General features: G+C 42.8%; 1 protein-coding gene across 1 annotated transcript; it reads right to left on the bottom strand.

Moving 5' to 3' along the window:
• Positions 1–4101: 4101 nt before the first annotated feature.
• LOC114583564 (vomeronasal type-2 receptor 26-like) lies at positions 4102–18237 on the bottom strand. Its single transcript, XM_077917843.1, has 5 exons — positions 17947–18237; positions 16820–17683; positions 7096–7323; positions 6208–6334; positions 4102–5003 (listed from the first exon to the last, which is right to left on the bottom strand). The coding sequence occupies exons 1-5, from the start codon at positions 18235–18237 to the stop codon at positions 4102–4104; spliced, it is 2412 nt and encodes an 803-aa protein (XP_077773969.1).
• Between the last annotated feature and the right edge of the window lie 5213 nt (positions 18238–23450).

The following is a 23450-nucleotide window of genomic DNA, read 5'->3' as shown; positions in this document are numbered from 1 at the left end:
TCACCATTCTCCTCCTCAATATCTGCACTGCAGAGGAATTGAAAAGACACTTTGTGTGAATAATAATAATAAAAAAATGAAGTCACTTCCTGTACCCCTTTGGAAAACGAAAAGGAAATGTGATACAGAGGAATATTAAGGGCATGTAAGATTCTTACTATGGAACATCGAAGAGGTTCTGTGTTGGGTGTTCCTTGAAGAAAACTTCATAGAAAACATAATAGATATGAGAAACTATGCCACCAATGATGAGATCACCTGGCTGGTACCACTCATGTGGAACAGGAATAGGATCATTCACAGGACACCTCATAGTATTAGAGGTATCAGAAATGGGAGGTATGAGAAAGAGCAACACCAACAGTAGGAACATCCTTGCAGTCAGGCTTCCTTCTAAACGCAGACTCGCTTGTGTTCATCCATCCTAGCTACCTCTGAAAAGGCTAGATTGGATGAGGCATGGCTCAATTAACCCAGCCCTATAATAGAAAATGTGCTGCATTTAATCAACATATAACAAATCCATTCTATGATTACAATAAGTGCTTTGAACATCAGAAATTTAACTGCTAGAACCCTGAGTGCCTCTGGCCCCTACCCCAGGTCTCAGTACACTGGGTTAGTTATTATCATTTTCAAGCTTGATTGTTGTTTTCTACCTGTTTCTGGGAAGCATCTGGAGGTGTGATCTGGTGAAGAAATTGCCCTGATTTGGGTAATTGCTGGGTACAATTATGAATGACTTCATCAGGGTTTTCATTCTGAGTAGCTCTTTTGCTTTTTTTTACTCCTTAGAGGCAGAAAAATGATCAAATGAGTTTTCCGTGGGAAGCTGACAACAGGAAACTCAGAGTGAAGTTATTGGGTGAATAGCAGTGCAAAATTTTGAGATAAAGGACACACCCCAACTCCATTTCTTTCCAAGGGAATGGGAGCGAACTCCTTGCTATACAGTATAGCTATAGTTTAATAACAGCTGTCTTGACTCACTTGCAGGAACCCACCAATTTTTTCCTATGCTGGGGGAAAATTACATTTTCGTAGCACTTACATGGGAATTTAAGGAAGGAGGATTCCCCATCATCATCACGATCATCAAATTGCCACTCCCCCCCCAAACACACACATTTACCCTGCTGCAGAGGGTAGGACCCATGTCAATGGATTCAAATTATAAGAAAGGAGATTCTAACTCTAGGGTTGCCATATTTCAAAAAGTAAAAATCCAGACACAAAAAGTTCTTGAGCTTTTTTAGGGAAATCACCAGTTGGCCCCTCTGCTGCCTCCGAGGAACCCATGCACAATTTCTTATTTTTTTATTTTAAACCCAAAATCCAGGACATTTGCTTTAAAATGTAAATTCTGCCCGGATGGGCATGTAGGAAGTATGGCAACCCTGAACCGAATATCAGGCAGAATTTCCAGACAGAAAGAGCTGTTTGAAGGTGGAACAGATTCCCATGAGAGGCAAAGGGTTTCACTGAAGCATTTTAATGAAAAGTTGGATGTTCAGCTTTCAGGGATGCTTTAGCTGAGTTTCCTACATTGCAGGGGGTTGGACTAGATGACCCACAGAATTCTTCCCAGTTCTAGCATCTCTTGATTTTAGTGGGCAAAGTGGCTCAAATGAGGAAATAAAGAATACATTTGAAAATCAATCACCCCCAAATTAATTTCAGAATAAAAGAGCAAAACAACACACAGTGGTGCCTCGCAAGACGAAATTAATCCGTTCCGCGAGTCTCTTCGTCTTGCGGTTTTTTCGTCTTGCGAAGCACGGCTATTAGCGGCTTAGCGGCTTAGCAGCTATTAACGGCTTAGCGGCTATTAGCGGCTTAGTGGCTTTAAGAAAAAGGAAACAAACTCGCAAGAACTCGCAAGACGTTTCGTCTTGTGAAGCAAGCCCATAGGGAAATTCGTCTTGCGGAACGACTCAAAAAACGGAAAACCCTTTCGTCTAGCGAGTTTTTCATCTTGCGAGGCATTCGTCTTGCGGGGCACCACTGTAATAGCAAAAAACAACAAAAAACAACAACAACATGCCGAAAGGAACATCTGAGTGCCATAAATACATGTGTGCATATTCAGCATTGCAGCAAACTTAACAGGCAAATTTAGCAGTTTCACATGCTCCTGGAAAGTCCTGTCACATGATGTTCCTCACAGTCTTTCTCCTGCAACAACTTCTAATAAGGCTTTAAAATCCAAGGGTTGGATAGCTGGAAACAGCCCTCCAGAAGGTCCCTCGTCTAGGAAGAGAAAAGCTGGAAAATCTCTCCTGATTGCTTCTTGGAATCCACATAAAATGTCAGCTGTGAGGAAGGTAGGTGTGGTTGGTCAGGAATAGCCTAACAATTGGGGCCTCAGCTGCACAAAATTGGGCCGACTTTCCAGATGTTCCTGATCTCTGATCTAAGGTGACAGAGCATGTTTAATCTGCTTTAAATTCAGAAACCTAAAATTTCCAAAATCCTTCACACAAAGGAGTATCACCTTGGAGGAGGTACCCAAAATAAACCCTTTTATACCAAAACATTTACCGTATTTTTCGCCCTATAGGACACACTTTCCCCCCTCCAACAATGAAGGGGAAATCTGTGTGCATCCTATGGGGCGAATACAGGCTTTCGCTGAAGCTTGGAGAGCGAGAGGGGTCGGTGCGCACCGACCCCTCTCGCTCTCCAGGCTTCAGGAAGCTATCAGCAAGCCTGGGAAGCCCGCGGGAGTTCCCGCAGGGCTCCCTAGGCTGCGGATAGCAGCCTGCTGCCCGGCGCGCAGGGTGCCCTGAAGCAGAGCGCCCCTCGCACAGGGCAGACATCCGCAGTGTGGGGAGCCCTGCCGGAGTTCCCGCAGGGCTCTCTACGCTGCGGATAGCAGCCTGCCGCCCGGCGCGCGGGACGCCCTGAAGCAGAGCGCCCCGCGCGCCGGGCAGACATCCGCCGCGTCGGGAGCCCTTAAAATGCAGAGTTTCCTGTGCCCATCAGTACCTGGTTCCTGTCTTGAACTGGCTACTGTGAATGATGCATGGCTTTGCCAATGCAGTTCTAAAACCTCTTTGGCTGTGTTTATGTGAGGAAATCATAGTGATTTGGAATTATCGCTGGTAGAGATAATACATTGCTCAGGGTCCCCCTGCCCGCCTTAGAGTGGCACTTTTGGCAACAAGAGGCTGGTATTCGAGTGCTTCCCCAAGTCTCAACACAAGTTGCCTTTGCTCCTTTGTGGCACACAAATAGATGGCAATTGCCTTTCCGTTTTCCCATGTGAGTCAATGCCAATCAGAGTGAAGCCATTTTCTTTGAGGTTGAAAAGCAGAAAATCCCAAACTATGATCACAGCCCAACTCCAGTTTCATCTACGCAGTGAATATTTTTCTACACTTTTTTTTTTAAGTGTAGTCTAGGAAATGATAGTTATAGGCCAATCCTATACACAAAGGCCTGGTATAAAGGTAAATTAAGCTGGGGAGAAAAACAGTTTGAAACACCATTCTGGAGCAGGGCTATTGCTGGCTGAGAAACCCAAACCTTGTATAAGGAAAAGATGCCTTTAATATAGAGTTTGAATCCACTGGCGGAGGAAGGTGGGTGTGGGGGGAGTGGGCCACCCTGGGTGTTTACCAGGCGGTATCACTGCACACCACACCCCAGGGTGTGCTCCTCTTGCCACGCACCCCCAGGATGACACTGCTTACCGCATACTCCCAGGTTGCTTGATGCTTGCGCACCCGTGCCAAGGCATGTGCTCCACTACTGTTTGAATCCCTCATGCAAAAGAGGGACACTCTGGAGACATTCCTAGTAATCACCTATATACTAAAACCCTTAATATATAACAAATCAAGGAAAGCGTGGTTGCTTCGGAATGGCCAAACTATTGGCGCCTCGGCTGCACAAAATTAGGGCCCCTGGCCAGATGTTCTTGACTCCTTTATCTAAGGTGACAGAACATTTTTGTCTGCTTTAATTTAAGAAACATAAAACTTCCAAAATCCCTCCCGCAAAAGAGTGTCACCTTGGAGAAGGAACCCAAAATAAACACATTTATACTAAAACATGTACTATACAGCAAAACAACATATTAAAGAAATAAGATACAGTTTACATCTTTTTCCTTATCAGTTGCTCCCTGTTGTTCAGCTCAGGCCTCAGGACAATGATGTAGCATTTAGGGGCAAAGATGCAGCATAACAATCCAGCACTGGAAGACAAGATGGAGAAGATCTCCACCACCACCATGGATTTCCCTTTGGTGCTCAGGTATGTTGGGACAAAAGAAAGCCAAACACTGCAGAACAGCAACATGCTGAAGGTAATAAACTTGGCTTCATTAAAACTGTCTGGCAATTTGCGAGCTGCAAATGCCACAATGAAGCTGGCAATGGCCAGGAGGCCCATGTAGCCCAAGACAGAGTAAAACATGGTCACTGAGCCTTCATTACATTGCACAATGGTTTCTTCTGTTAGTGAGTGCATGTCTAGAGCAGGGAATGGGGGAGAGGTAATCAGCCAACCAGTACAAGTAATCACTTGAATGAGTGAGCCAGAAAGGACAATTGAGTTGGTCAGTCTTTTTCCCACCCACTTTCTCATGCTGGACCCTGGCTTGGTGGCCATGAAAGCTGCAACTACAGTGATGGTTTTGGCCAACACACAGGAAACAGCCACAGAGAAGATGATGCCAAAAGTGGGTTGACGAAGAAGGCAGGTCACTTTCCCAGGTTTTCCTAGGAACAGCAAAGATGAGAGGAAGCAGAGCAGGAGGGCGATGAGGAGAATGTAGGTGAGATCCCTGTTGTTGGCTTTGACAATGGGTGTGTCTTTGTGTTGAATAAAAGTTCCTAGCACCAAAGCTGTGATCAGGGAAAAAGAAAGAGCAACTAAGGCTAAACTGATACCTAAAGGTTCCTCATAAGAAAGAAAGCTTATAGTTTTGGGGATGCATCCATTTTTCTTCTTATTTGGATACTGATTTTCTGGGCATCTGAAGCAGTCATCCATATCTGAAAAATAAAGTAAAACTCAAGTAGCAATTCATGTTACTGTGTATTTTTTCTGAATCTGACATAGGTTTTTAAAAAGTATTTTAAGGAGCCATGCTGTGCACCCAGCAGGGTGGTGGCCTTTGTCCAATGTCACCCAGATGGCAGAGCAAGTGGAACCTTCGTTTTTTGGGTTCACAGTTAACTGAGACAAAAATGTATCTACTCCCATATTTAATTGTCTGCAGGTTAGGATACAATTTGCCTTTCCTTTGGTGTCTGTAGCGATTTTTAGGCATTCTAAAGCCTTTGTAAAAATGATGGGCACAAAAGCCATTGGGCAGAACCACATCAATAGGGGTGGACCATAAAGGGTATATAAAATGACAGGATCAAGGCATGTCCAGTCTTGCCTCTCTCTCTCTCTCTGACACGCACCCACACACATGTGGTTGCCTACTGGGAATCTAGAAGCTTATCTTACCAAAGACAAAGGTCCAACCTTGTTCAACTCTGAAGGGTGAAGAGTGCATCCACAACATCAAGTAGAATGGCATTCAAACAGTAAGTGCTGGTTGGAACAAGGACCCTATATTCACCTTAGTATCATGCCATCCCCTCTTAAAAAGGTAAAGGTAAAGGACCCCTGAAAGTTAAATCCAGTTGTGAACAACTCTGGGGTTGCCACCTCTCATCTTGCTTTACTGGCAGAGGGAGACGATGTTTGCCACAGACAGTTTTTCCGGGTCATGTGGCCAGCATGACTAAGCCGCTTGACCAGAGCAGTGCACAGAAATGTTGTTTACCTTCCCACCGGAGTGCTACCTATTTATCTACTTGCACTTTTTCCATGTGCTTTCTCTTACCTGAAGCATAATGACTAAATTTCTGGCCTAATTTCACCCAGGATGGATGTCTAGGTTGTCCCAGCTACCACATAATTCTCAAATATGCAACTTTTTGTATGATTTTACTACTTGTCAGTTTCTCTTAAATTATGTCTAGAATGAAATCATTGGGGGGGGGGGGGGCTTAATTTCAGATCCACGTGCATGGGAGTTGACCAGCCTTCTACATTTTAAAAGTTTTTGATGTGAAGTTACTGGAACGTAGCAACGAAATATTAACACTACTCTGGGCAGGATAGTGTGGTTACATGTACAACATATTATTTAAATTCTTTTTAACAGATATTTGCTGATCTTGTACAATGAAACCTGTCTACCATTCTGGTTTGAAATCTTCCCTTCTGGACATGGAACACAATCATAGCAGCAAAATTTCTGCCCTTCCTTCCTTTTCTTCTGATGACCAGGGCGGCAGTAGTCATTGCACACAGAGATAGGCATCACCTGTCAATAAACAGGAAATAATTTCAGAAGGCAGAAACATTTGAAACTAACGTTCAGCCCCTGAACTTCAGATAAGAAAGCGGACCTCTCTTCACATAAATATCTGCATAGGATGGCTGCTTTGTACAAAGAACAGGTATTGGCTTATTTTTGTTAGGAAACTAGAAAAAGAAAAAAAGAGGCAATACACTTGGAAAAGATTAAACTAGGGTCCCTATAACTCTCCAAAACCTGTCAGGATTTGGTAAGCCCTTTTTGATTCACACTGCCTTTGAGTCATAAAACTCCATGAAACTGAAACAGGTCAACGTGAAAAGACATCCTTCTCTTCCCCACAGGCTTAAGAGGCCCATTGTAGAAACCTCTTAAATCAGAATTCAGCTGAGGAGCATATCACCACATCCTCTTACCTTTAATATACACACCTGTCAAGTGATGAGAAAGGCAATTCTCAAAATTATGTTGCTCCCGCCAGTAACGTGGGAAAGTGTGCCAACCCTACCTCTGACCCCTTTTCTATTGAAACAGAGACCACCCCTTCTTCGCTCATGAATCAATTTTATCATCCTGAGCACTGTCGTACATAGTAAATATTGTTTTAAAATTCCTTTTAACTGGGAACATAGATTTGTTTGGCATGTTCATAATTTCATCTACCACTATCCAAAATATTTCAATGGAAATAGTAATGGTTATTTTGGATAATCTAAATGACCCATATGGAGAATGTGGGGCACAGAAGAAAACCCTACTCTCCTGACCTGATTAAAACCATTGTGCCACATGATCTTGTCCTCGTGAATAATGAATTCTTTTCCATCTTCTGCATCAGAATCAACCCATCCAACCTTCACTCGAAGAAAGGACCTGTTTGGGAATGTGACAGTATTCATGATGTCAAATCCACCTCCCATTTCTCTTTGATCAGTAAAGGATACAATTTCTCCCGCTGAGTTGTTAAATGAAATGTCATGAAGAACAGGGTGGAGCTAATAAAAAGAGAAAAGAGAGTTGAATAGAAAATGATATAAAGTAGATTTTGAACAAAATGCCATGGTTTACAGAAACTTTTCTTTATGAATCTTATTTAGGTATAGTAAAATAGTTTCCCCCTTCATGGATCACTGCCTTGCCGTGGCGAAGGAGCTTGACGAACTCAGAGAAGCTATGAACTACGCCGAGCAGGGCACACAAGATGAACAGGTCATAGTGGAGAGTTTCGACCAAACGTGATCCACCTGGAGGAGGAACCGGCAAGCCACTCCAGTATCCTTGCCAAGAAAACTCCATGGACAAAGACAACAGGCATATAAAAGTTATGACGCTGGAAGATGAGCCCCTCAGGTCAGAAGGCGTCCAACATGCTACTGGGGAAGAGCGGAGGGCAAGTACAAGTAGATCCAGAGCTGATGAAGCGGCTGGGCCAAAGCCGAAAGGACGCTCAGTTGCGGATATGCCTGGAAGCGAAAGGAAAGTCCAATGCTGTAAAGAAAAATATTGCATAGGAACCTGGAATGTAAGAACCATGAACCTGGGTAAGTTGGAGGTGGTAAAAAATGAGATGGCAAGAATAAATATTGACATCCTGGGCATCAGTGAACTAAAATGGACAGGAATGGGCGAATTCAGTTCGGATGACCATCACATCTACTACTGTGGGCAAGAAACCCGTAAAAGAAATGGAGTGGCCCTCATAGTCAACAAAAGAGTGGCGAAAGCTGTACTGGGATGCAATCTCAAAAATGATAGAATGATCTCGATACGAATCCAAGGCAGACCTTTTAACATCACAGTAATCCAAGTTTATGCACCAACTACTGGTGCTGAAGAAACTGAAATTGACCAATTCTATGAAGACTTACAACACCTTATAGAAGTTACACCAAAGAAGGATGTTCTTCTCATTATAGGGGATTGGAATGCTAAAGTAGGGAGGCAAGAGATAAAAGGAACAACTGGCAAGTTTGGCCTTGGAGATCAAAATGAAGCAGGGCAAAGGCTAACAGAGTTCTGTCAAGAGAACAAGCTGCTCATCACAAACACGCTTTTCCAACAACACAAGAGATGACTCTACACATGGACATCACCAGATGGGCAGCATCGAAATCAGATTGATTATATTCTCTGCAGCCAAAGATGGAGAAGCTCTATACAGTCAGCAAAAACAAGACCTGGAGCTGACTGTGGCTCAGATCATCAGCTTCTTATAGCAAAATTCAAGCTTAAACTGAAGAAAGTAGGAAAAACCACTGGGCCAGTAAGATACAATCTAAGTCAAATCCCTTATGAATACACAGTGGAAGTGACGAACAGGTTTAAGGATTTATATTTGGTGGACAGAGTGCCTGAAGAACTATGGATGGAGGCTCGTAACATTGTACAGGAGGCAGCAACGAAAACCATCCCAAAGAAAAGGAAATGCAAGAAAGCAAAGTGGCTGTCCTACGAAGCCTTACAAATAGCGGAGGAGAGAAGGCAAGCAAAATGCGAGGGAGATAGTAAAAGATACAGGAAATTGAATGCAGATTTCCAAAGAATAGCAAGGAGAGACAAGAAGGCCTTTTTAAACGAGCAATGCAAACAAATAGAGGAAAACAACAGAATGGGAAGAACCAGGGATCTGTTCAAGAAAATTGGAGATATGAAAGGAACATTTCGTACAAAGATTACCATAATAAAGGACAAAAGTGGTAAGGACCTAACAGAAGCAGAATACATCAAGAAGAGGTGGCAAGAATATACAGAGGAATTATACCAGAAAGATATGGATGTCTCGTACACCCCAGGTAGTGTGGTTGCTGACCTTGAGGCAGACATCCTGGAGAGTGAAGTCAAATGGGCCTTAGAAAGCACTGCAAATAACAAGGCCAGTGGAAGTGATGGTATTCCAGCTGAACTATTTAAAATTTTAAAAGATGATGCTGTTAAGGTGTTACACTCAATATGCCAGCAAATTTGGAAAACTCAGCAGTGGCCAGAAGATTGGAGAAGATCAGTCTACATCCCAGTCCCAAAGAAGGGCAGTGCCAAAGAATGCTCTAACTACCGCACAATTGCACTCATTTCACACGCTAGCAAGGTTATGCTTAAAATTCTACAAGGAGGGCTCAAGCAGTATGTGGATCGAGAACTCCCAGAAGTGCAAGCTGGATTTAGAAGAGGCAGAGGAACCAGAGACCAAATTGCAAATATGCGCTGGATTATGGAGAAAGCTAGAGAGTTCCAGAAAGACATCTACTTCTGCTTCATTGACTATGCAAAAGCCTTTGACTGTGTCGACCACAGCAAACTATGGCAAGTTCTTAAAGAAATGGGAGTGCCTGATCACCTCATCTGTCTCCTGAGAAATCTCTATGTGGGACAAGAAGCTACAGTTAGAACTGGATATGGAACAACTGATTGGTTCAAAATTGGGAAAGGAGTACAACAAGGCTGTATTTTGTCTCCCTGCTTATTTAAAACACTCATGGAACTTTGGAGTGTCAGGCATAGCCCTACTGGCTTTAGCCCAAACGTAGCAGAGTTTTCCTGCACAGCGAAGAAGCTAGTTGCGGCAGTAATGACAAGTCAGCTAGACTCAGAATAACTATTTACAGGATTTATTAAAAGGAAAAAAAATAAAACCAGCAGAGTTTCTGCATACAAAACAAAGCAAAATAAACCCTCTCTTTCTCTCTCTCAAAACCATACACAGCACTTCTACTCCTAACAACACCTCACCTCAAACTGAGCTAGCAATCCCTTGATAACAGAGCAGAGTGCTGGTCGTTAACCAATCAGAGTGAGTAGTTTCTAGGTCAAGCAGACCTGGGCTTTCTGCCAAGAGTAAATTGACACCAGCCTGAGTTAATTGTGCGAAGCTAGAATCTGCAAGTTTCCCACGAGAACCAATTAACAGAAACTGAAACTGAAACTGAACACCCCCTCACAGATTCTGCTGAACAATTAACACCAAATACACCTATGTAGAAGATCATTTTTCCAGCAAACCTAAACCCTTGCACATTCGCTTGTTCTTTACCTTTGCCAATGGTTTAGTTAACACATCTGCTACATTTTCTTCACTTGGTACATAAGTACAGGTGATTACATTGTCTTGTACACAGCAACGTACATTTTGGTATTTTACAGAGATATGTTTGGAACGCGATTTGAAACCCTCTGTTTTACTTAATGTTATACAAGCTTGATTATCAATGTAAACTTGTACTGGTTCTCCACAATTTACATTTAAATCTGCTAACAAATGCTTGAAATAAATCACCTCGTTGCACAATTCACTCAATGCGGCGTACTCTGATTCCGTTGATGACACACTTACAACGTCTTGCTTGCGTGACCGCCAGCTGATTAAAGCTCCACCGACCATTATGACTAGTCCTGTGACAGATTTTCTATCCGGCAAATTTCCCCAGTCACTATCACAGAAGCAACTCAACACTTCATCCTCTGAAGAATTTAATTGTAACATATAGCCAATTGTCTGTTTCAGGTACCTCAGAACTTGTTTTACCCCTTTCCAGGCATTTAGTGTGGGTTTTGAGACCAATCTACTTAATATGCCTACTGCATAGCTAATATCAGGTCTGGACCACTGTGCTATATACAATAAACTTCCAATTACAGAGTGATATACATCAGGATGTTCAAATTCAGGACTCTCATCTATATGAAGTGTTTTTATGAAACCTGGATCCATAGGCACCACTGCCCCTTTGCAATCCTGCATCCTGTATGTAGTCAGTAGTTGTTTAACTTTGTTCTGCTGACTAATTAGGCAGCTGCCATCTTGGGCCCAGCACACTTCCAACCCTAGATATGTCCTAACCGGGCCTAAGTCTTTCACTTTGAACTTACTGGACAATTGCTTGGCAAACCTTTTAGTTTGTTTATCTGTTTTGCAGGCATACAATACATCATCTACATAAATCAGACAAAACTCTTGATCACTGCCTGTACCACGTACATAAACACAATTGTCAGCTGTACTCTGCTTGAAACCAAATGACACTAAGGCCTCATGGAAACATTTGTTCCAAGATCTTGCAGCCTGTTTGAGACCGTATAGAGCTTTGTTTAATTTTAACACTCTATTGGAACCTGTCTCATAACCAGGCGGTTCGGCTAGATACAGATCTTCTGATATTGATGCATGTAAATATGCAGTCTGGATATCAAAATGGTTTAACAGGAGTTTTCTCTTTGCTCCAAGCATTAAAATCAGCCTTACACTGTCCCCCTTAGCAGTAGGGGAAAAAGTCTCATCATAATCTTTTCCAGGCCTCTGAGAGTATCCTTGAGCCACTAAACGAGCTTTGTATTTGTACTCTCCTGTCACCAGAGGTTTAAGTTTGTACACCCACCTGCAGCCTACAATCTTTGCCCCCTCAGGCGCTGCTACTGGTGTAAAAACCTTGTGCTCATTTAGAGAGGACATCTCTTCCTCCATTGCCTGTTTCCAGCGCTCTGCCTCCTCTTTTGGTAACTTTAACACATCCTGAAAACTCTTAGGTTCTGCAATTACACTAAACACATTTGCAGAATCTGGAGAAAAATGCACCGGAGGCACTCCTTTGTTTTGTCTTTTAGATCTTCTGGGAGAAAATTTTTCTTCTGACCCACTTTCCTCCTCAGAACTATGACCTCTCTTTTGTTGCTTAGCAACTGGTCTTTGGCTAACTCCACTTTCTTGAGAGCTCTTATCTGAACTTTCCTCCCCCTCAGACTCTGATTCTCTATGTTTACCTTCAGAGTCATGAAGCTCCTGGGAAGGTTCAAACCAAACCTCAGTATTGGCATGTAGTCTCTCCCAGCCACTATGTTCACAAAAACTGGCATTCCTGGAGATCACAATGCCATTTGTCCCTTCAGCAAAACGGAAACCTTTTCCCAGCTCCTGGTAACCCACAAACACTAACTGTTTGGTCTTAGGATCTCCCTTCTTCCTCATTTGTTTCGGAATTAATACCCAGGCTTTTGATCCAAACACATGCAAATGGTCAATTTTGGGTTTTTTCTGAAACAATTTAAAGTACGGGGTTGTACCTATTGTTTGATGAAAGAGCCTGTTTTGGAGATAACACGCGGTGAGCATGCTCTCCCCCCAATAAGACATGGGCAAATCAGCATCGTCAAGCATGGCAAACATCATATCTTGTAAAGATCTGTTTTTTCGCTCTGCAACGCCATTCTCCTCTGGGGAAAAAACGTTCGTTTTTCTATGCCCAATGCCACGCTTTTGTAACCAATCTTTAAAGGCATTTGACATAAATTCGCCACCTCTGTCCGTCTGAATCCTTTTAAGTTTAATGGACAGAAATCTTTCCACAGATGCCACCCAGCCTTTAAACTTAGTGAACACGTCACCCTTATTTTTCATGGGAAAAACCCAGGAGTAACGCGTGGCGTCATCCACAATTGTTAGTGAAAAGCGCGATCCACCCCTGCTTACAGCAAATGGACCAATTACATCTATGTGAACCAGCTGTAGCGGTGCCTCACTAACTCTGTCGCTTCTGGGGTAAGAGACTCTGTGGGTTTTGACCTTTTTACAAACATTACAATCAAGGTACTTGTTACAACTCTTTAAATTACCCCCATCAGCCAATTCAGACATTTTTAGTACACTTTTCCAGCAAGCATGCCCCATTTTCCTATGCAATAAGTGCACACAGTTGTCATGTATAGCTTTGTTATTCACTGCAGGCTGAGATTTACTGACTACTGCTGCAACTTGAGATCCTGCTTTAAGCCAAAACAAGCCTCCCTCTGACTTAGCAGTGCCTAAAATCTCACCAGCCTTCTTAATAATGCAACTGTCTCCTTCAAAATACACTTTAAACCCAGCTTTTAGCAAACAATCTACAGACATCAGATTGCTCCTTAATGACGGCACACAAAGTACATTTTGCAGGCATTCACGAAGACAAGGAACAAAAACTGCACCCCCCGAAATCACTTCGGAAGTACTTCCGTCTGCTAGAGCCACCTGGCTGCGCTGTGCTGAGTTCTTGGAAACAAACAATTCATCTGAATTCACGATGTGGCGAGATGCTCCCGAATCGACCACCCAGACCGCTTGTTTCTCATCAGCAATCTTGACCTCGCCGGTCACCAGCTGAGCCGACTGTTTTCGTTTGAAGAATTTCTTTTTACGCTGCTGCTGCTGCTGATCTCGTCTCTGCTCCTGCACCGGCAACTGAGACTTGACCAACTCCGGACATTGTCGTTTTAGATGCGCTGAAGACCCACATCGAAAACAACGCCTAACAGCAAACGCTGACTCCTCACCGGTACGCTGCTTTTGCTTCACCTCTGGTACGGCATGAGAACTCCTTCCAAACCGCCCGCCTGTAGAAGCCTCTGCAGCCAACGACCTTTCTTGCCGCTTCTGCCATTCTTCAATCAAACGCCCAGTAACGTAACTGACGGATAAATCACGCTCCTGCATGCCTTCTAGAGACAAAACTAAATTATCCCAGCTTTCCGGGAGAGAACTCAAAATAATAGCCACCTTCTCCTGCTGGTCTAACGCACAGTCTCTTTCCTGTAGCGCAACAAACTTTAACTGTAAACTGTGTAGGTGTTCCTGCATTGTAACCCCAGGCTGTAACATTGCCTTGTACAATGCCTTGCGAATGAACAGCTTGGAAACCGCTGTCTCACGCACATGGAGTTCTTTAAGTGCTTGCCACACACCTCTAGCTGTCTTGATTCCCCTCACATACGGCAACTGGGAATCTTCCAGCCCCAAGACAATTGTGGCCCTTGCTCTTTGGTCTTTATCGAGGTCTTCATCATCAGGCTTCGCAGGAAACTTACTCACCACTTGCCAGAGATGATCCCTCTGCAGCACTGCCTGCATGCGTTCCGACCACAGCAAGTAATTGGAGTCATTCAGACGCTCAAAAGCCATCTGAACTGGTTGTGAGGCCATCTTGAGAGCGATGTCCCTGGAACCCGGAACCAGCTACTCACGACCACCGAGAGAGAAAACAGGAACCACAGCACCCAGCACTCACACGCTGCAGCTGTTGTCCTTGTGTCCACTGCGTCACCAGCTCACCACGGTCAGGAACCAGCCAGAGAACAACAACTTCTGGAACTACTGGAACCAACGCCGTTGATGCTGACACCACCGCAACTCAGGCTGGCAGCACAATGCCCATAACCTCATGGAACTTTGGAGTGTCAGGCATAGCCCTACTGGCTTTAGCCCAAACGTAGCAGAGTTTTCCTGCACAGCGAAGAAGCTAGTTGCGGCAGTAATGACAAGTCAGCTAGACTCAGAATAACTATTTACAGGATTTATTAAAAGGAAAAAAAATAAAACCAGCAGAGTTTCTGCATACAAAACAAAGCAAAATAAACCCTCTCTTTCTCTCTCTCAAAACCATACACAGCACTTCTACTCCTAACAACACCTCACCTCAAACTGAGCTAGCAATCCCTTGATAACAGAGCAGAGTGCTGGTCGTTAACCAATCAGAGTGAGTAGTTTCTAGGTCAAGCAGACCTGGGCTTTCTGCCAAGAGTAAATTGACACCAGCCTGAGTTAATTGTGCGAAGCTAGAATCTGCAAGTTTCCCACGAGAACCAATTAACAGAAACTGAAACTGAAACTGAACACAGAATACATCATGTGAAAGGCTGGGCTGGATGAATCCCAAGCTGGAATTAAGATTGCTGGAAGAAATATCAACAACCTCAGATATGCAGATGACACAACCTTGATGGCAGAAAGTGAGGAGGAATTAAAGAACCTTTTAATGAGGGTGAAAGAGGAGAGCGCAAAATATGGTCTGAAGCTCAACATCAAAAAAACGAAGATCATGGCCACTGGTCCCATCACCTCCTGGCTAATAGAAGGGTTAGAAATGGAGGCAGTGAGAGATTTTACTTTCTTGGGCTCCATGATCACTGCAGATGGTGACAGCAGCCACGAAATTAAAAGACGCCTGCTTCTTGGGAGAAGGGCAATGACAGGCCTAGACAGCATCTTGAGAAGTAGAGACGTCACCTTGCCAACAAAGGTCCGTATAGTTAAAGCCATGGTTTTCCCAGTAGTGATGTATGGAAGTGAGAGCTGGACCATAAAGAAGGCTGATCGCCGAAGAATTGATGCTTTTGAATTATGGTGCTGGAGAAGACTCTTGAGAGTCCCATGGACTGCAAGAAGATCAAACACATCCATTCTTAAGGAAATCAGCCCTGAGTGCTCACTGGAAGGACAGATCGTGAAGCTGAGGCTCCAGTACTTTGGCCACCTCATGAGAAGAGAAGACTCCCTGGAGAAGACACTGATTCTGGGAAAGCACAAGGAGAAGGGGGCGACAGAGGACGAGATGGTTGGATAGTGTTTTCGAGGTTACCAGCATGAGTTTGACCAAACTGCGGGAAGTAGTGAAGGACAGAGGTGCCTGGCGTGCTCTGGTCCATGGGGTCACGAAGAGTCGGACACGACTAAACGACTAAACAACAACAACAAAAATAGTTTCAGTTAACAAAGAACATGTGTGAAAAATCAGAATTTTTGACACAACTGATGGAGACTTTATTATGCATTCACTGAACCCATAATATTATTTCTATCAACACGTACGCAATTTAAAATGTGCACGTTAATCTTTTTCAGCAAATAAGATTTGGAATAGCATTTCAACAGCACTTTTGGATCAGAATGCAATAGAGTTGTGTGTGTGTGTGTGTGTGTTTGTGTATAAATATGATAAAGAGCCTAAATAAATACTATTTCAACAGACTGAAAGCAGAATAGTGTTGGACATTATAACTGAACTTGTTATTCCAAAACATAACAAAAAAAATACCATTTCCCCATAAATGTGTTAGGCTGGTCTACATGTATTCTTTCATAAGTTACTGAAATCATAGCTACTATGCACCAAATTTTCTCAGTCCATTCAGATATAGTAGGAGAAATGCTACTTTCCCCCATTTTTAGCAATATTACTATCCACAAAAGTAATAAAATTGCATAGTATTACTTAATTATGTTCTGGAACAACATATTTTACATAACCAAGCAGAAATATTTTAGGTTCCAAGGGTATGTAAAATCTTCTTTTGTACTAATGCAGATATAATAGCTTTTTTCTCTTCAGAAGTTAAAAATGCATTGACTAAGGTATGCAATGCCATTTAACAGCATGTGTGGATGAAAAGTATGATTAAGTCTGCTTCAGTCCTATTTTTCTAGAAAAAGAGGTGCCGGAACTCACCATGAACTCCTCCCTCTTTCTCTGGCACCCGTCTGAGAGGTGTCAAATCTCATCTGATATGTTCCTGAACCCACCTGATACATGCTGGAACTGAGTGTCGGTGAGTTCCCCTGAAAAAAGCTGTGGTCTACTGGCCTTAAACTGTCAGGCGGCATTGTTGCTTGGTCACAGTCCCACATCATCGGTCCTGTACTAATCTATTCATGAAAACAGTATGTTTTGTTTTTCTTCATTTTGAAAGCATTACCTGCCAAGGCTCCAGATCTTGAAGTTTTAATCGTTTGCTTCTACTCATTGCTTTCTGTTTGGATCTAGTTGAGTAAATGTTCTGCAAGGCATGAGCCACAGTATAGACACCATTGTAAATGCTGTAGCTGTGACCAGTCATGGCCATTTCAAATAGAGACCTTGGAAGACTCTGCAACTTCTCCTCCCCAGTACACATGTCATTGACCTCCGCTGGTGCATTGAGATTTGGAAATACACAGTCAAATGCTTGCTCCCAGAATTTCTTGAAAAAACCATCTCTCTGGGTCCAAGGCGGCTTTAAACTCTCAAGAAATTCTTGGAATGCCAGAAGGTTTTGTGAGTGAATTGTGAAGGAAATGGCACCTTGGAAGAGCAGAACATTCCAAAACTTAATAAGACCCATGGATATGAAATCACTCTGGGCTGTAAAGATCCATACCTTTATAAATGGTGTGTTTTTCTTATTTGTAGGATCTGGCAGAAATATAATAGCTCTCAGTGCTATAATTGCTAGAGATTCTCCATAAACAATAAATGTAGTGACTTTATTATCCCTGATTTGTATATACATATTTAAGGCTATATCATGCATTTCATCCACATTATCAACGTGGAGTTGTTTTGGGATTCTTTGTGTGAAGGCTGAGCAAATGCCATTTTCAGAAAGTAATGGCTCCAGAATCTGCAAGAAATGTTCTCCACTGTTATCATTCAGAGCAAGGAGTCCAATCCACGTCCATCCAAAATGCTTAAGCAAGTGGATAATCCCCACAAATTGTTGGGCTTCATTGGGCACCATGCGGTAAAAGGAAGGAACCTGACTTGCATCACTCTCCGCTGGGGGAAATGAACCATATGCAAACTGAAAGAAAATGTGAATATAATCTCAAATCATATGGAAAACATTCATCCTGTAGCATTTGGCTTTTTCTTCAACAAATTCTAAGCTTTCTTTTTTCCTAATTGAACATTTTTATTTGAGCTGTGACTAGATCAGTCTCACATCCCTAGAAATAAAACAGACTAGAATACTTCCCAATAGGCCTGCTCTGTGTAGAACAAGCATGGAAGCAACCCATAGAAGGAGGAAGAAAATATTCCCATTCTCCCCTTTGTACCTCTTACCTGTGGAATCTTGTAGAGGCCTAATGTGTCTGCCATATGGAAGGTGGTATCATGGCCAAGTCCTCCAATGGTGGATATGAGGTCTTTTTGGGTGTCACATTTGTAGTTGGGGACAAATGTCCTCATTTTGTAGAGGAGGTCTAGAGTCGTGCGGTAGGTCATCCTTGCATCATAATAGCTGTCATAGATGTGGAAGCCAAGTGTGATGTTGGGCAAGATGTTGGGATTCTCATTGACTTCTTTCACAGCAAATGCCAATGCAAGGACATGCTGATAAAATTTTGGCACCATACTGCAGATAAAGTAAATTATTTACAAATTTGAATTTAATACAATATTGGACATCTTCTGCTTCAAACTCAAATGATAATATTGCATTCGTTATTAACACACCTAAGTGAATAAAAACTATGCCCTCAAAAGAAAATACATGACTGATCAGGGCATTACTACTTTGTATGGCTCTCTCTCACACCTGCTGTTCTTCTATTGCTTGACATTTCCCTCACAGTCGATCAAGGAAAAAATAAAACTAATCTGCTTGTCCTAAAGTAGGTGAGAACTTCATTTAACTGAAGAAATATGTTCTGTACTGTGAACACGGCAATGTAATAAACACTTATATGAAAGTATACTTGAATTCAATGAAGCTTGGTTCTCAGCATAGAGTTGGGATAAGGTCAAGAAAGAGTCTTGCACATCAGAACCACAGCTTTGAGGTGCGCAGTCCACAGTAAACACAGTCCTCAAGTAATTAAAACCAAGCACACACTGAAACTTTAAAACATCTTGAATATGAGGTAGTGAAATATAATACTCTTTTAAAGGACAAGGAAGCTTTGGAGATATTGAAGGGCAGTGTATGATAGAGCTCTAGTTTTTTTTTTAATTTCTCTGCAATGTAACCTTATCTCTTTATTCATATTTTCACCCTTCTCTTCCCCACAAATACCCTTGGAGTAAATGTAGCTTTGAAACATCATTGATAAGACAAGCCCTCCCTTTAGGATTCCTGCCAGAAAGACATGAGACAAAGGGAAAGGCAACCCAGAGGGGGAATGGAAAATTCTTACGATGAAACATCAAACAGGTTCTGTGATGGGTGTTCCTTGAAGAAAACGTCAAAGAAAATGTAATAGTTCTGAGACACAATCCCACCAATGATGAGGTCACCTGGCTGGTACCACTCATGCGGAACAGGAAAAGGATTATTCCTGGGGCACCGGGTAGAATTAGAGCTATTAGAAACAGGAGTGATTTGAAATAGCATCACCAATAGCAGCAACATCCTAGCAGCCTGGCTTGTCTCAGAGTTTGATTCTGCTGTATGCATCCATAGCAGCTACCTTTAAAGAGGCTACATTCAATTATGCCTGGCTCAGTCAATGCAGCTCTATGAGGGACATTATGAGCTACATTTAATCAAAGTGATACAAATGCATTCCTTGAGTAGTAACAGAGATTATATTGTCGTAAATTGAATTGATAAAACCCTGCCTGTCATAAGCCCCTACAGTATTTCTCCATAGGTCATGGGCTTATTTTTAATCATGTTCAGGCTTGCTTGTTGATTGTTTCCTTGTTCCTTCAGGAAACCATCTGGAGGTGTAACCTGGTGGGAGAAAGATGCAGCAATTTAAGTAATTGCAGAATAGGAGTACAGTGCTACCTTGGGTTACAGACGCTTCAGTTTATAGACTCCACTAACCCAGAAATAGTACCTCAGGTAAAGAACTTTACTTCATAATGAGAACAGAAATCACGTGGTGGTGGTGCGGCGGCAGCGGGAGGCCCCATTGGCTAAAGTGGTACCTCAGGTTAAGAACAGTTTCAGGTTAAGAACGGACCTCCAGAACGAATTAAGTTCTTAACCGGAGGTACCACTTTATTAATTACTTATTCAGAGTTTGGAGTCTGAGTGACACTTTCCCTTTTTTACTCCCAGTTCTGTTCCTTATAGCCAAAAAAGTGACAGAAACATATTCCCTTGGTGAGCTAACAGCAAAAAGGAAGCTCAGAGTGAAGACACTGGTTTTGGGATGCAAAGCAGCAGTGCTATATTTTGAGATTAAAGCTAGTTCTCAAAACAAATTAAATGGGGAAAGCATTTTGGGGGCATGCTGTCATTTGAAAGCACAGCACCAAAACCACACAACATCCTGGCATCCCAAAATGTGTGCTTTGGAGTGCCGTGCTCTTGAATGGGTCACATAAATTTCCATGGAAGCATGGCCCCAGAAGATGTGCATTCTGGTTTTGGTCAGCCTTTAAAGGTGTCACAAAACTCCATGCTGATCTTATTCTACTATGTTGTTTTTGCTAATTATAGCATTTAATTTTAAGTTTGCTAAAGGCTAAGGAGTAAACCCTACACAAATCCAAACTGGAGTCCCCAAGATGGTTGGATGGTGCCTTGTATGTCTCCTTCTTGCATCTTCTGCAGTCAAGCTGGTGCCAAACGTATTGCTCTGCTTTTCTTTGGGCCCCATAAGTGAGGCTGAGGAAGTGTCATCTGGGAAGCCCAGGACTTCCACATACACTGCCCAGGCTTGTGCCCCACAGAGGAAAATTTGGTTCTGCTAACACAGTGGTTTGACTTCACCTCTGGAAGTGCACTCCATTGTCTCTTGAGACGGATGGAAGCCAACAATATTTTAGCCTAATTTATATGTATTCTTTTGTAAAATTAGTTTAAACATAGTTACTAAGGAACAAATTTTCTCAATCCATTCAGTTATAGCAGGAGATATGCCCCCCCCCCCGAATTTTAGCTATTATAATAATAGCAGCAGTTATAACTGGAGCCTTTCATAACAGTTCGCAGTTATTGTGAATGCCTAACGTTGATAGGCAGAACCCAGGGGTGGGGGAATGAGATGGTTCATCACTCTTTTTAAGCAGGTGTGATAACACAGAGTGCTCCAGTAAAAGGGTCTGGATGAAAGATTCTGTCCTGAACCCCAACTGGGGAGCAGTTTGGTCATAGAACTTTAAATGGCGGATGGGGGGCAGCTTGACTCTAACCCAGGCATGACCCTGTTCAACATCAACTTTCAACTAGAAGACGCATAGACAATGCCTAAGTCTACATATATTCATAATCAATAAGGTTGTGGCCATTTTCATCTCCAGGACATTGTTTATGTTTTCCCGTATATCTCCAGGGCACTCTGTGCAATACCTAATGTCAATAGGTAGGGAGTGGTTTAAATACAGCAGGGGAGGGCAGGCACCGTCTCGCCCTCAGGATTGTGGGTGCCTGAAGCCACACATGGGCGTGCATCGTCACACAGCCAGTGAGTCACCCTTTTCTGCATGGAGGGATAACTTCAAGTCATGAGGCTATGTGCAGTGCTTAACATTTCTGTCTGGCCCTCAGAACTGTCCCCCTGATTCATATCCTGAGTTTTTGCCTGCATGGATTATATCCTTGAACTGTGATGATGTTTCCTGATGGTCTGAAGGGGAAGAGAGGGAAGTGTGTGAGTGAGAGGGTTGAAATTAGGCACTATACATTAGTAAAAATTGCTTTACGTATTCTGACCAGTTTCACCTCTGATTCCACCCACCCTGACAATTGGCCTTCAGAAGGGAATACAGTCCCCACACTGAAAGGTTTGCCATCCCTCCAGTTCAGCAATACCTTCTGTTGGTTCATGCAAGTGAGTCAAGCTACTAAACAAAACCAAAAACACCTGTATAGAGTAGCCTTGATTCCCAATCAGTTGGAGAGAAACAGTGCTGGGAAACGGCCTTTATCTAAAAATTTAGCAATGACTTTACTCTGAGCTTCCTGTCATCAGTTTAGCATGAAAATGTCGTTTGCTTACTTATTATGCCTCTAAGGAACAGAACTATGAGTAAAAAAAAGCAAAAGAGCCACTCAGAATGAAAACAATGACGAAGTCATTCATAATCGTACCCAACAATTAGCCAAATCAGGGCAATTTCTTCACGGGATCAAACCTCCAGATGCTTCCCAGAAGCAGCAAGAAAACAACAAGCAAGCCTGAAAGTAGTTATAACTAGTCCTGTGTACTGAGACCTCGGTTGGGGAAAGAGGCAGTCAGGGCTCTAGCAATTAAATTTCTGATGTTGAAATCTCTGGTTGTATTCAGATAATGCGTTTGATACATGTTGATTAAATGCAGCACACATTCTCTATTGTAGGGCTGGGTTAACAGGCCGATCGCGGCATTGCGGAGCATTCCTCCCAGCGCGGCACTATCGGGCCCGGGGGGGGGGGGTTGTCACCCCTCTCTTGTATGACACCCGGGGCGTCCCGCTCCCACCGCATCCACCTTCCTACACCCCTGTTAACAGGGCCATGTATCATCCAATCTAGACATTTCTAAGATAGCTAAGATGGAGGAACACAAGAGAGTCTGCATTCAGAAGGAATCTTGGCAGCCAGGATGTTGCTTCTGTTGGTGTTGGTGTTTCTAATACTTCCCATTTCTGATAGCTCTAATACTATGAGGTTACCTGTGAATGCTCCTTTCCCTGTTCCACATGAGTGGTACCAGCCAGGTGACTTCATCATTGGTGGCAGTGTTACTCATATATATTACATTTTCTATGAACCTTTCTTCAAGGAACACCCAACACAGAACCTGTTCGATGTTCTACAGTAAGAATCTTCTATGCCCTTAACATTCCTCCATATCACATTTCCTTTTCCTTTTCTAATGGGGTACAGAAAGAGACTTCATATTTTTTGTTTTGATTTGTTTTGTTCACATAAACTTTATTTACAATTCCTCTGCAGTACAGATATTGCAGAGGAGAATGGTAGATACATTAAATCTCTACAAGATTCCCCAGGTAAGATATATGGCATATAGGAATGTTTTTCTTCTTTTCTGAGCTGTATACAATGTTTTCTTCTACTTAGAGTAGACCCATTAGGTAATATTTATTTTATATTTCCACTCAGAGCATGGATGTGTAGCCACAGTTGGGTAACACCTGAACTAAGCTCCTCAGACATACAGTGCTACCTCAGGTTAAGTACTTAATTCGTTCCGGAGGTCCGTTCTTAACCTGAAAATGTTCTTAACCTGAAGCACCACTTTAGCTAATGGGGCCTCCCACTGCTGCTGTGCCACCGGAGCACAATTTCTGTTCTCATCCTGAAGCAAAGTTCTTAACCCAAGATACTATTTATGGGTTAGCGGAGTCTGTAACCTAAAGCATATGTAACCTGAAGTACCACTGTACATCTTATTTCTGTAAAGCAGTATAGCAGTATAGCAGTAAGCAAGCCATATCCATATGTTGCTTTCCAAAATAAAAAGAATTGTCATTGTTGCACAACAAGATCCACATTTACTTCCTATAAAATTAGTTGTCTTAGAAATAAGTGGCTGAGAAGGTCGAGTACCCTTGGGTACAGTGACCCTACATGGGCTTTCTGTCAATAGTTTAGATGAATGTCTGTGAACTGGCGAGGCTCAGAAGGTGGATTGGAGAGGAGGGGGCAAGATCCTTACTATGGAATATCA

The sequence above is a fragment of the Podarcis muralis genome, chromosome 13 (assembly GCF_964188315.1).
Source record: "Podarcis muralis chromosome 13, rPodMur119.hap1.1, whole genome shotgun sequence".
Taxonomy (NCBI): domain Eukaryota; kingdom Metazoa; phylum Chordata; class Lepidosauria; order Squamata; family Lacertidae; genus Podarcis; species Podarcis muralis.
Note: the sequence above shows the minus strand (reverse complement) of the source record. Positions and strands in the feature narration are given on the sequence as shown.